At 27.4% G+C, this 14,519-nt stretch overlaps 1 protein-coding gene across 1 annotated transcript in view; it reads left to right on the top strand.

Annotated features, from left to right (window-relative positions):
* Positions 1-13,774, top strand: part of LOC135923115 (heparan-alpha-glucosaminide N-acetyltransferase-like) — a 13,857-nt gene extending 83 nt beyond the window's left edge. The window contains exons 2-7 of the mRNA XM_065457695.1: positions 198-324; positions 520-606; positions 2,994-3,077; positions 9,908-9,978; positions 10,577-10,689; positions 13,714-13,774. Of these exons, the coding sequence (XP_065313767.1) occupies positions 198-324; positions 520-606; positions 2,994-3,077; positions 9,908-9,978; positions 10,577-10,689; positions 13,714-13,739 (508 nt within the window). The 3' untranslated portion in view covers positions 13,740-13,774. The remainder of the gene's footprint in view (positions 1-197; positions 325-519; positions 607-2,993; positions 3,078-9,907; positions 9,979-10,576; positions 10,690-13,713) is intronic.
* Positions 13,775-14,519: the final 745 nt, after the last annotated feature.

Consider the following 14,519-nt stretch of genomic DNA (forward strand, 5'->3'; position numbering starts at 1 on the left):
ATGCTATGATCTGTAATAGATTATGAAGGAAAAAGACTTAAATTTGAACTTCCGGTCCGAATTTTTTGGAATTTGGGCCATAGCGCTCCGAATTTTAATGCTTATTAAGGAACAAATTTTATAAATTCATTTTCAGCGAATTTATGTTTAATAGATTAACATTGTTTTTCCTATTTTTTTAACCGAAAAAAATTCAGGGGTTATAAGAATCCAGGAGGCCTGTACGATAATTCATCGTTTAAACAGTGTGTAGGTGGGATAACTGGATATATAGATAGAGTTATTTTGACTCCCAAGCACATGTACCAACATCCTACATTTAAAGTAAGCCAGAAATGGGTTTATTAATTTTTTTTACTAAGGAATAATCATTAAATTTAATTGAGTTATAAAATTTGCACACAGCTCTAGTTTGAAAGCATTTTGGGAGTTTGGGTCAGGCCGCGCAAACTTTTAATATAGATTATTCGATATATTTATGACAAATTATGCAAACCGCTATTTTTATTTTAACGCAAGGAATTATATATGACCGATATTCCTTTCGACCCTGAGGGAATACTGGGAACTTTTTCAGCTACAATTTTAGCCTATATTGGAGCACGAGTATGTTTATTTATCAATAAAATATTTATTGCTGTTTCTTAAATAATAATATTTTTTTATAAAGATTTTAATAATAATTTTATATGCATTTTTCAAGCTAAAATGAGTTTGAATAAAAAATGTTTTGCATAATTTTATATACTTTATAGTTTTTCCCAACGAGGGATTTGTGTAGTTACATATTGTTAAAGAAAGTAACCCTATTAACAATGGCATATATATACCACTCAACAGTAAGCGTTAATTTTTTTTTTGGTAACTTTAAACGGCGCTATTTATTGATTTTTTAAGTGTCTTAATTAATTAAAATATTATAACTTAAAATAAATCCTCTTATTTATGAAACTGGAAATTATATTTTACAAGATAACAAAATTTATCTCTGATATACAACTGTTAAAAAAAAAGTGGCAAGACAAACCTAATAAAATATTTAATGTTACATAAATAATAATTTGAATAATATTTTAAAATAAGAAATAAAAGTTAACTTAATAAAATGCTATGATATGAAATAATATAAAGATCCAAATAATGTAAAGTTATATAAAAAAAAACAATATCAAATAAAATGTTGTAAGAAAAATAATAAAATAATGTTACTTATGATTGAATATGTTAATTTACGGTTTTAAACATAATCTAAAAATGCTTATTAAATTTTAATTAAGCTCATATGTTTTAAATTATTAAAATTAACATTAAACCATCTCAACAATTAAATTTTCAGACAACCTGCAGAGGTCAAATTCTTTATACTCCCCTGATTTACAAAAATTCCCCATTAGCTCGAGTAACTAATTTTCGTTTTAGAAATTGGTTTTAAAAGATCAAAAATATCAGAAACGAACGAATGACTAAATGATTTCATCTCATAAATTTTCCAGATAGTGTAAATAATTCAATTTAAAAAAAAAAAAATTCCGCCAGGCCCGAGTTTTACACATTTTTAAAATTTACAAATTTTTCGGTAAGGCTTTTGGTTCTGCAAGTTGGTTCAAAACCTCAGGTCAGGCACAAACTTAAAAAAATTTTTTTAAAAAATAAAAATGCCAGATGATGTTTTCGCTTTTTTTTTTATTCAAATTCTTCTTTGTTAATAGCGGTTTGTCAGGTTAAGCCAGTTTCTATTATCGGCATCGTGATTGGCGTGACCCATTATTCTTAAGTTTTTCTCGAGTATTGTGGTCATAACGTGATTTTGGAACGGTTATTCTTTACGATCGCGTTTGATTCCTGAAATCAAACTTTAGGGTGTCCTAAGACGTCCAGCCCAAACTGGCAATTTAAAATTTTTTGAAAAGATTTTGGCCTAACCCAAATTTTTTAAGTTTATTAAAGAAAATTTAAGACAAGTTGTCTAGTTTAGCCACTAATTTTTTGTACTCATAAATTTGCGTTAATTTTTTAAAAAAATTATTCAATTCCATCCTGGCTTGGCTTGTAAAAATATTTTTCACAAATTGTGTGGGCTGGGTTATCAGATCAGGTTATGCAGTTTAGAATGTAAGCATAGATTATTTTCAAATGATTGTAAGAATTTTTTTGATATAAATTTTTAGGGAAAAATACATTTTATGTGAAACTGCAACAAGATAAATGATTATTTTATAAAGAAAGTTATAAAAATAAGGGAAATTAGTCATTGAGTAAATTACTTCACTATAATATCTCATTTTTGTTACCATGACATTTAAGTTTAGATTAGAAAAATGTATCATATATAAAAACATAATTACTTTAGAAACTAGAGGAAACAGCCCAAACTGGCAAGTTAAAATTTTTTGAAAAGATTTTGGCCTAACCCAAATTTTTTAAGTTTATTAAAGAAAATTTAAGACAAGTTGTCTAGTTTAGCCACTAATTTTTTGTACTCATAAATTTGCGTTAATTTTTTAAAAAATTATTCAATTCCATCCTGGCTTGGCTTGTAAAAATATTTTTCACAAATTGTGTGGGCTGGGTTATCAGATCAGGTTATGCAGTTTAGAATGTAAGCATAGATTATTTTCAAATGATTGTAAGAGCTAAATAATAGAATCCGCCACTTTGAGATAGAAAATATGATTTTGGAGGAGTTTATTTAAATAAAATGATAATTAAAATCCGACTACAAAACAATTCGATATCTTTTATTTAGCTCAATAAAAATGTACTAAATATTTTATAATTTTTTCAATTATGAATTCAGGCCAGACTCGGGCTTGAAAAAGTTTAGTAATAATTAGTAGGCTTTTACTTTGAACCTGCATCTGATTTTTAAACATAATCTTTCCTTAAAACAGCAGTATAAAATGATTTTTTTATTTAACCTGGAAATTGCCATTAAACGTAAAAGAAGAAGATTAATATACGCCTAATTTTTACCTAACGTTAAATTTATTCAGGCTGCCAAAGTATTCGTATTATACAACAAATCCCAAAATTATAACTCGATCATGAAAATATGGGGCTTATCAGCTTGCATAATGGTAATTTTAATTTAAAAGATAAATGATACTTATTTGTAACATTTCATAATTGTCACATAACTCTCTTCTTTAAAGGGGGTTGGGGGGGGGGTGACTAATCCACACTACACTAATAGCCTTTAGCTCCAAAATATTTTATTGTAATATTTTTCGAAAGAAATCAGGTATGATTATGACCGTATCAGGTCAATTCAGCGAAACTTTTATCGCGAAACACTTTTTCGCGAATGTCGTTTATCGCGAAAAGTTTTTATGAGCAAAGGTAAAATCGCAAAACCAATTCTGCGAATTTATCTCCGCGAAACATTTATAGCGAAGACAATTCGCGAAGCCATTGTGGCGAATTTATTTCCGCGAAACCTTAACCGCGAATTTATTAGAGCGAATACATTTTAGCGAAACATTTTACGCGAACACTTTACAGCGAATTTTTTATCGCGAATATGTTTGCGCGAAGTCATTATCGCGAGCGCATTACCGCGAAACAATAAATATATTGCGAATGCATTTATTTAAAAGAAAACAACATATTATTTATTATTTGATGTTTTTTAATAAAAAATGATATGCTACTATTGTAATATTATTTTTGTTACAAATTATTAGTGATTTTCACTCCATATTTCTTGAAGTTCTCATGAAGATCTACCATTGAAAAGTAACAATTGTCATAATCGTTGTTTATAAAGTTTTTTTAATTTTTTTGTTGCAAATGGGTAAAAATAGATTGTAAATATGCTAAATTAAAATTTCATGAAGATCTACCATTGAAAAGTGATAATTGTCATATTCGTTAGTTTCAAAGATTTTTGAATTTTTTTGACCGTACCATTGAAAAGTGACAATTGTCATAATCGTTATTCTTAAAGTATGAATTTTTTTGACCAAAATGGGTTAGAATAAATATTGCTAGCATGTTTAAATAAAACTTCAGTGAAGATGTACCCTAGATAAGTGACAATTATCATAATCATTATTTTTAAACTTTATTAGACGTAAATGGGCCAAAATAAGCATTGATAACTTATTTAAATAAAACTTTAGTGAAGATGTACCCTAGATAAGTGACAATTGTCAAAATCGTTATTTTTAAAGTTTTTTATATTTTTTTAACGCAAATGGGTATAAATATAGATTGTAAACATGTTAGATTAGAATTTCATGAAGATGCACCATAAAAAAGTGACAATTGTCATAATCGTTATTTTATAACTTTTTGAATTTTTTTGACGTAAATGGGCTAAAATAAGAATTGCCAACATGTTTAAATAAAATTTCAGTGAAGATGTACCCTAGATAAGTGACAATTGTCATAATCGTTATTTTTAAACTTTTTTGAGTTTTTTTGACGCAAATGGGTAAAAATATAGATTGTAAACATGTTAAATTAAAATTTCATGAGGATGCACCATATAAAGGTGACAATTGTCATAGTCGTTATTTTTAAAATTATTTGAATTTTTAGACGCAAATGGGCAAAAATATAAGTTGCTTACATGTTTAAATAAAATTTCAGTGAAGATATACCATAGATAAGTTACAATTTATTTTTGTTGCAAATGGGTTAAAATATAGATTGTAAACATGCTAAATTAAAATTTCATGAAAATATACCATTGAAAAGTGTCAATTTTTATAATCGTTAATTTTAAAGTTTTTTGATGTAAATGGGTTAAAATATATAGTGTAATCCATTTTAACCATAATAAAATCTTAACATTAAATTTATATTATATTGATTGTATCATATTACTAAATAATATTCATATGGTTTTTAAGTGCTTTCTATAAAAATCCTACCCTGAATTCAGACTCAGCACTATTTTGCCAGGAGTATACAAAAATATTTGCTAACTGAATGCAAGGTTATACATTTTTATAATGTTGAATTAAAATTTATTGATTCACTAATATTTTCAATTGGCTTGAAAACTCTATCATAAATAAGTAATATTATGTTTATATTTATAATAAAATAAACCTGACTTAATAAAGTTTTTGGCATTATTAGTAATGCTCTTTGAGATTTTATTATGTATGCAATAATCCTTTGCTATATCTTGTAAATTTTTTGCTATTTTATCATATGTATGACTACCAGTCATTCTTTTACAAGCCAACGCTACATTTTTTCTCTCCAAACTTGTTGGGTCTATATAGTGTGCAGTGACTCTTATGTATGAACTAAAAATTAACATTTCTTAAAACTGCTCAAATAATTTGTTTGTAATTAAATTAATATACTACAAATTTAAATGTTAGCTATACAGGCGATAGGCACAACAATCTGCTGTTGTACATATTAACGATGGTTCTATTAGACTTTTAATGTTTTTTTTTCATTTTCCCATCTTTGGGAGATTCTAGCAACCACTGTCTGTCGGCAAATCATATTTTTTTGTAGAGCTAATGTTTTGATCATTTTTATAAATGAAGGATTTTTAACAATTGAAAATGGCTGAGTGCTATCTATAATAAAATCAGTTATTAAATCATCTAAAGTGATTTTGGTTAAAGTTTGAGGTCTTTTGTAAAAAAAATTAATGGGCGATGAGCCTATTCCAATATTTTCTCTTTAATAGGTTTTTTCTCCTTCCCCTTTTTTATTGGATTAAGAGTGTTTGATGTTTTCTCTAAAAATTTAAAATTGTAAATATTTATTTAGTATCTATGCCTTTAAATGTTTTACAATGTTGCAAGTTGACGTCATGCTAACTGAAATTTGCATTTTTTGGTAGACATGGCAAACATTTTACTAACAGAGATTTGTTTTCTTTATTTTGAGATATTATTTTAAAATATGTAAATTGGCCATGGAAGAATGTCGTCATTTTCGTCATCAATATTAATCTTAAAAATTAATGTAATAGAATAAAATAAAATATCAAATCCATCATTGCAGTTAAATGGCAAATTCCTTGAGATGGATTGTAATATCAGAATTTCCTTGTTATTGATAACTCGGACATAATATATAATTAATATTTATATATTCTTTTTTATATATAAGTTTTAATATTTTACATATATATATAATTTTTTAATTTATATATTAATATTAAGTTATATGCTCATATGAAATAAAATAAATTTTACATTCAAGTATTTTTATTTATAATATAAAAAAGCGCTAAATAGAAGTATATCAAAATGTATCTTAAAAAGTATCTAAAGACAGATATAGATACCTCTATAATAATATCCTAGATACAGATACTTTAATCAAAAATCTATCTAGATACTTTAACAACTCTGAGAAATTCACAAAAGAATTCCTCAAAAAAAATTTAAAATTTTTATCAAAATATGTTTAAAAATCTTTTTTGTACTTCAAAAAATATTTTTTGTTAAAATTTTGGGCGTGGGAAAATGACTAATAAATTGAAAAATAATATTACAATAGTAGCATATCATTTTTTTTATTAAAAAAATATCAAATAAAAGAAATCCATTTTTCATTTCATAATATAATAATAATAATTAAAAATATATCATATAATATGTTTATTTGTTGATAAATAAAATATTAACATTAAATATAAATAAAAATAAAAAAAATAATAATAGGCCGCGTTATATTTCGCGAAATAGTTTTCGCTATATTGTCTTCGCGATTTATGTTTCGCGATATTGACATCGCTATAAAATTTTCGCGATTATTGATTCGCTATAAAAATTTCGCACTAATGTATTCGCCTTAAAAGTTTCGCGATGAGAGTTTCTCTATAAAAAATTCGCGATATTGTTTTCGCGGAAAAATATTCGCCAATGTGGATTCGCGATAAAATTTATTCGCGATAAACGACATTCGCGAAACACTTGTTCGCGATAAAAGTTTTCACTGAATTGACATGGAGCCGATTATGACATATTTTACAAGTTATCATATTTTTAACCGATTTAATATATTGTTTACTTCAGTTCAAATAATCTAAATACATCAATTAAATAACATACACAATTAACAATATATTTGGATACAATCAATCATATTATTGATTGCCTTTTGATGTTAATTGATTCTATTACATCTATTCCCTCCTTTTTGGGCTCTCGAATTTAGACGGTATAAATTGTTTTCTTATCCTTCTTGGGATAACGTCTACTTGTATTTTCCTCTACCACGGGTTGATCTATACTGTCGATTTCCATCTTATCATTTATGCTAGTATATTGGTTATTGAGTCTTGAATCGGATCTGTCTTTGGTCATCGAGTCGTGCATAGGATCATTGTCTTTGGAAACTTTCATCCATTCTTGGTGTAGTTTGCATCTTTTCTCCTTCTCTTCCTTCCTCTCTATTTTTTAAATCGGAATCTTCGAACCTATGTTTTAACTGATTAATACGTCTTCTCCATAACCCTAATTTAGTCTCAGCTAAAAACGTCATTGTCCTGTTCTTTTAACGATGATACCTGGTATCCAAATAAATATCCTTTTTGAAATCTTTTGCATATATTTTCTCGTTTATATTAAAAAACCTGGCAACTGGGGTATGTAATTAGGATAAATTGGTTTTATTAATTGTGAGGGTTACGCGTTTTGTTTTGTGGTTATTTGTGGCGTATTTCGATAATTGAACAGAAAATCTTTTATTTTATTATAATCATTATATTTTTTAAAAGAAAATTTTCAAAAGTTTGTACTAACCACTCCGCTTCACCGTTGGATCTAGGGTGGTACGGGGCACTGTATACATTTCTAATTGATAATTGTTTGCAAAATAATACTGAATCCTCTACTTTGAAATGGGGGCCCATTATCCATAACCATCGTATTGGGGTAACCGAGAATAGCAAAAAGTCTTAATATTTATTTTTTTTTAAATTATTTGTCGACAGTTTTTGTATTTCAGTCCATTTACTAAAACTATATTATTACTAGATATATATCTCCGTTGATCGGTCCAGCAAAATCTAAATGAATTCTTCTCTACGGTTTATTTGCGGAGGGCCATTTCCCTATGATCGTTTTACCGCCAGGGTTATTTGTTTGACTTAATTCACAATCCTTACCATGTACTTCGGTGTCGTTAATATTCGGCCACCAAACGTTCTCTTGGGCCAATAATTTTGTTTTAGTATGACCCTGATGCCCCATATTTAAAAAAGACAAAATATTTACTTGTAAATTTTTTGGAATTACGGTTCTTAATCCCCATAATATACACCCTGCCTCCATCGTGAGTTCATTTCGGCGCTGGAAAAACGGTTTTAGATTTTCCTCTATTAAGCTTCGACCACCCGATTGCAATGTAACGCGTGAAACCTTTGATAATACCGGGTCATTTCTTGTGTATGATTTTATATCTAACGCTGAAATAAATTGTGGAACATCCGATACTATTAAATGGTTTACCCTCAATTGGGAAGCTAGACAGCATTACTATTTTTTTTTCGTCCCTCAAAGTTGCAATTCATAATCATAATTTGCTAGTAATAATGACCATCTTATTTATCTTGATGACATATCTGTTATTCTTTTATGAGGATTAAGTAACGTTATAAGTGGTTGATGATTAGAGATTATATTAAAATGTTTATCAATTAAATATTGTTTAAATTTAATTAATCCAAATGTAATTGCTAAAACCTCACGCTTTATCTGACTGTAATTCCGTTCGGCAGTATTTAATGTTCGATACGCGAATCCAATTGGTTTCTCCTCTTTGTTAATGATATGAGATAGAACTGCTCCTATTCCATGTTGGGACATTAGCAGCTAGAATTATCGGTTTTTCCGGATCATAATGATATAAAATTGGTGCTTCTGACATTAATATTTAAAATTTATTAATTACTTTTGTTTCATTATCTGTCCATTTCCATGCCACATTTTTCCTTAAAAGCCTATATAACGGAGCGGCGAAAGTCGAAAAATTGTTTATAAATTTTTGATAACAATTAATTATACCGATAAAAGCTTGTAATTTTTTAACGTTTTTTGGTAACGGTGCGTCTAAAATTGCATTGGCATTCTTATTTGTTTTTGTGATTCCCTCTTCGCTGATGGTATGACCTAAGAATTTAATCTTTTCTTTAAAAAAAATTTATATTCAAAATGGAGACTGCCTATTCTGTGTCAATTAAAAAAATTAATATTATATCTTTTATCTATCAATAATTTCACCTCAAATTTTTTTGGCGACTCCTCTGGAGAATCCCAATCTTCAAATCTTTCTTGCTCCTTTTCTGGGACATCTATCGTTCCAATAAATTCTTTCTTACCACGATTTCTTCTCCATATATTTTGTAGATGTTTTATTCCACAGTTACGATAAATTGTATTTAAATTTGGGCAATTTGGTTTTATATGTTTTTCTAATCTATAACAATAAACGAATAATTTTTCATACTGATTTATTTTTGTCATACGGCTGGCTCCCTTATCACTGTTTTCGCAATTTTACTAATCTTCTTCCCTGCCGATAATTTTTGATACGAAATCATTTCCGTTGTCTATGTTGAGGTAGCGATTTGTACAGCCTTTTCCCATGTCAAGTCTGGCGTGTAATTCCCTACACTAGTTTACCCCCGCCCACTGTATTATACATCTCTTTAAAATCGCATCTTTGCTTTTATCTTTAATTTATTTATATATTCTGTAATCGTTTCTCCCTTTTTCTTGTTCCGTTTTAAAAAAAATAAAATCTCTTTATTTTGGGTTCCATTTTAAAATTTTAGGATGCTTAGTTTTAACGTCGTAACCTTCCCCCATTTGAAGAAAGTTTTAAATTTCACTCTTCCTCGTTTTTTCAAAGTGATTTCAAATGTAAACTGTTATTTTTCTCTTTCTTTTATCTTAAAACTTTGTAAAATTATATAATTTAGGGTTTTATTGGCGGATTATTGTGCAATTTTACCGTGGAAGAAGGTTGGATTCCAATCAACAAAAATTTATGGTACAATAAAAAATAATTCGGCGTATAAATATATTTTTCTTCATTTTCGCTTGGAGATAAGTTATAGTTACAACCCTAGCCATCATATTAGAGACCTGCGAGAGGTCCATTTTTTCGCCACACCCTTAGAAAAATAGCATTTACCCTATCAAAATATCAAATAACCTAAAATTTATGAATTTTTTACGTGTATGTTATGAGAAATTATCTAAAATAAACGAAATAATAAAATACAGATAATATACGAGCAAGCAAACCATTATTTATCGTTCCTAAAATAAATATAATTTTCTCACCCAGTTTTAATTTTTTGATTGGGTCTGGTTTTGCAAACCTTTACTCAAACTAGATGATAATCGGTCAATCCTACGAATACGCCTTTTTCACTCTTTCTTTTTCTTTCTTTCTTTCTTTCTTTCTTTCTTTCTTTCTTTCTTTCTTTCTTTCTTTCTTTCTTTCTTTCTTTCTTTCTTTCTTTCACCTCAGTTGTTTTAATTGACTACGATCTCTATACTATTGAAAGACTCGCTTATTTTTTCTATAATCTATTATTACACAAGTTTTATCGATACATTAAAATATCCATATTATTTTTTAGGTCTTTGTCTTATAACTTTGTCACCGCATCCTTATCTTTTCTACTTATATTGGTTTGCTTTTTCCTAATTCACGTTTTAAAATGGTGGGATGGAACACCGTTTCAATATGTCGGTAAATATTTTTTTACACGGTTATCATATTTATTGTAAAATTTATTCTATAATAATTATCTTTTTAATTTCAAATATTTAATTTTTTTTTAGTCTAGCATTAAATAAGGATCTATTAATAATAGGATAAAAAAAATTAAATTAGGAGAATATTTCATTCGCTTAGGTACAAAAAAAGAAGATTTAACCCTTTAGGTTCCCTCATAAAATTAATATGATGCAACACGATATTTACTAATTTTTTTATTGATTCTAATATAATATAATATAAAACACACAAAAAAAGTTTTTTAAATTCAAAATGGCGGCTCTCCCTGGTGGTTTTAAATTCATATCATTGACACCTTATGGAAACTTTCAAAACAATTTCTATTTTTATTTAGACAGAGTGGTACGTTGCATGATTTGCACGACCACCTTGTTCTTCTGGGATTTAACTTTGTACTACAGAAGGTACACCTTCGTGAGGTTCCTGCCTGAGGTTGATGAGCTGAATTTTTTAGTCTAATTTCTGGAAGGATATAAGGTTTATTATTTTTTCTTTGCATTGATATATAATTATTATCATTATGAATATTATCATCCCTATTAACATTTTTACAGTATGCCAATTCGCTAGCAATTATTTGTCTTCGGAATTCTTTCGATGAGAGTTTATTATCTGTAAGAATATTGTATATTATGAATGAATTGATAATCGCCGCATCTATCAGCCAAAAGAATATTGGTAGCCACCATTTTCGCCACTTTCGCGAAATTTCATATAAAGACTTTAAATGGTCGAAATGGTCAACAGACCCCATATATTTATTATACATCTTTATCATTATTGGACATTTTACGTCAAAAACTTCCCCTTTTTTGTTTTTTCTCTTCACAGTATCCACTGATCTCGGATCAATATAATTGGACATTATAAATACGTCACGATTATCTCGCCATTTAATTATACTTATATTATTTTTGTCACTTCTCCAGTCAAACTCACCTCTTTTTAATTTTGTTTCCATATTCTTTATGGGCAAGTATCTCCTATTTTTGTTTAGTGTTCCGCTAGCATATATACCTTTCTTTTTTAAATCGGCCATTAGAGTATAACTCGTAAAATAATTATCGAAAAATATTTTATGATTTTGAAGTCCTTCACAAAACTTTGTTACAACATTATAACCAAGATTACTTTCAACCTCTTTATTTTTCCCAACATAGATATTAAAATCATTCATATATCCTGAATTATCGCATCTCATCCAAACCTAAAAATATAGTTTAGCCGAAATAAATAATGACAAAATTTACACATTACCTTGAAACCGCGTTTCGTGGGTTTCTTGGGCATGTATTGCCTAAATCCTATACGGCCTTTGAACCTAATCATTCCTTCGTCAATTGCTTGATATTCCGAGGGAAGAAAATATTTCAAGCAAGAGGAACGGATATTATCAATGAATGGTCTTATTTTGTATAATTTATCATAATTTTCATCATTTCTCGATGGTTCTAAGATATTGTCATTTATATGGATGTGGGCCATAAGCCAAATAAAACGTTTTACTTTCATTATGGATGAAACAAAATTGTCATGGAATTCTGGTTTAGAACTCCAATAATCTTTGTAATTTGCCATAGTTTTAATTCCAAAGAGTATATGAAGACATAAAAATTTTCTTATTTCTGTAGGATTAGTTGGTTGATATTTAATATTTTTTTGTTGGGCTTATAAATTGGTATTGAATGTAATTGTATTTATTAGAGAATCATTAATAAATTTCTTATATATATCTGATGGATACAATGGGTCCGTTTTTAAAGATGATATTGGACCTGATATTTTATCAAATTCTAATGCTGGTTGTGAAGAATATTTCTTGGACCAGATAGGATTATTATGGTTTGTAGCAGATTGATCATACGCATCTTGTTCAGAATTGTCATCAATTTCAATTTGATAAGGTGTATCCGATTTATAATCATCACTATCAATTTGGTAACGTGTATCCGATTCATAATCATCTTCGGAATCAGTGGATGAGTTGTCTAACGAAGAACCTTCAGATGGAATGTCCAGATAATCATCCATATATATAACAAGCTAAAATTATTGCGAAATGAGTTGGCAAAATTTATCAATTATTTAAAAAAATAAATATTAAAAATATTGTTGTTAAGTGGCAGTGGTTAGTTTAATATACCACATTAAAAAGATCAAAATAATATATAAATATTATTTATTTGAGCAAAAATAAATATTAGAAAGATAGATAAAATAGTGAGGAATATATATATTTAAAAATATTTGATAAATATACTTACTTATAATTAAAATTGGAATTTTAAGAAAAATCACCGTAAAACACGTATTTTGAAATAAAGGCGCGAAAAAAAAAATTAAAAAATAACTCCTCCACAAACATATGAAAAAAAAAATCTTTTAATATATATTCGTGGTGGTTTCATTTTATATGATCAACTCCTTTAGAAGATATAAAGGTTAAAAGGTGGTTTTATATTTGCACTACCGCGACCGAAAGGGTTAAAAAAAAAACAATTTTTAAGGATAATATATTATTTTATTAATCAGTAATCTTAATAATAGGGCCGCCATTTTTACCCATTTTAGCATAAAGCAACAATGGAAGTAATTTGGACATAAACCATCATTCAGGTGTTCTAAACAAGCGTCTTTTCCAAAGACGCCATTGTTGAAGCAAAATATTGCTATCACAATAATTCGGCCCAATTATTTAATGTTTAAAAATTCTTGGCCCGAATTATTCACTTAGCATCTCTTTATTAATTTTTTTTATCGGATTAAAAATTTTATTACATTTGTTTTTATTTAAATATTTTTCATGTGTTATTTTAATATAAATTTATACACGTAAATTTTTTTAATATATATTTTTTATAATATAAAATGATTTGTTAAGACAAGAATGAATTAATGACGTTGTGTTTAAAGCCCTTTTTTTCTAACCGAATTTGTCCTGGTTTTTTATTCTTTTATTTTTCTTTATAATGCAAGGCCAACGGTATCAGCGTGATCGCTAAAGGGGGACCTCTCCCTTAGAGCGCCCTAAATCAAGTAAATTTGACTTTTTCTAGGGCGTCTGAATGAGCTAAGTCGGCGCCATGATTTGAATATTAGGATGATAATTAATATTGTTTGATTTTTTTAATTTTTAATAAAATTTCATTTTTTATTTAAAATATAAAAGGGTTAAATCCATTGCTCATATATATTGGACACGAAGTTATGAGAGATTATTTCCCGTTCAACTTGCACCTGACGAAGATATTTCATTCACTTCAGAATTCACATTTTTTCTTCTTTTCCCAAGATGTCTGGGCCACCATTTTATGGATTATTATAGGATGGAGACTTTATAAAAAAAGATTATTTATCTCAATTTAAGAAGTTTTAATATATTTAATATTCTTTATACACAAATTATAAGTATTTCAAAAATATTGTTTCGCATATTAATGTAAATGTTAAATTAAAATATTTTATTATAAAATTGTATCGTTATACAAATTTTTTAAATTTATTTTTATATAAATATTATATTATGTTAATTATGAATAGTACGTTATATTTTTTTTGCCAAAATTAGATATTACTTTTTAAACAAATATTAATATAAATGTTAAATTAAAATATTTTATTATAAAATTGTATCGTTATACATATCTTTTAAATTTATTTTTATATAAATATTATATTATGTTAATTATGAATGGTACGTTATATTTTTTTTGCCAAAATTAGATATTACTTTTTAAACAAATATTAATATAAATGTTAAATTAAAATATTTTATTATAAAA

This window comes from Gordionus sp. m RMFG-2023, chromosome 2 (genome assembly GCF_954871325.1).
Source record: "Gordionus sp. m RMFG-2023 chromosome 2, tfGorSpeb1-WG-v2, whole genome shotgun sequence".
Taxonomy (NCBI): Eukaryota; Metazoa; Nematomorpha; class Gordioida; order Chordodea; family Parachordodidae; genus Gordionus; species Gordionus sp. m RMFG-2023.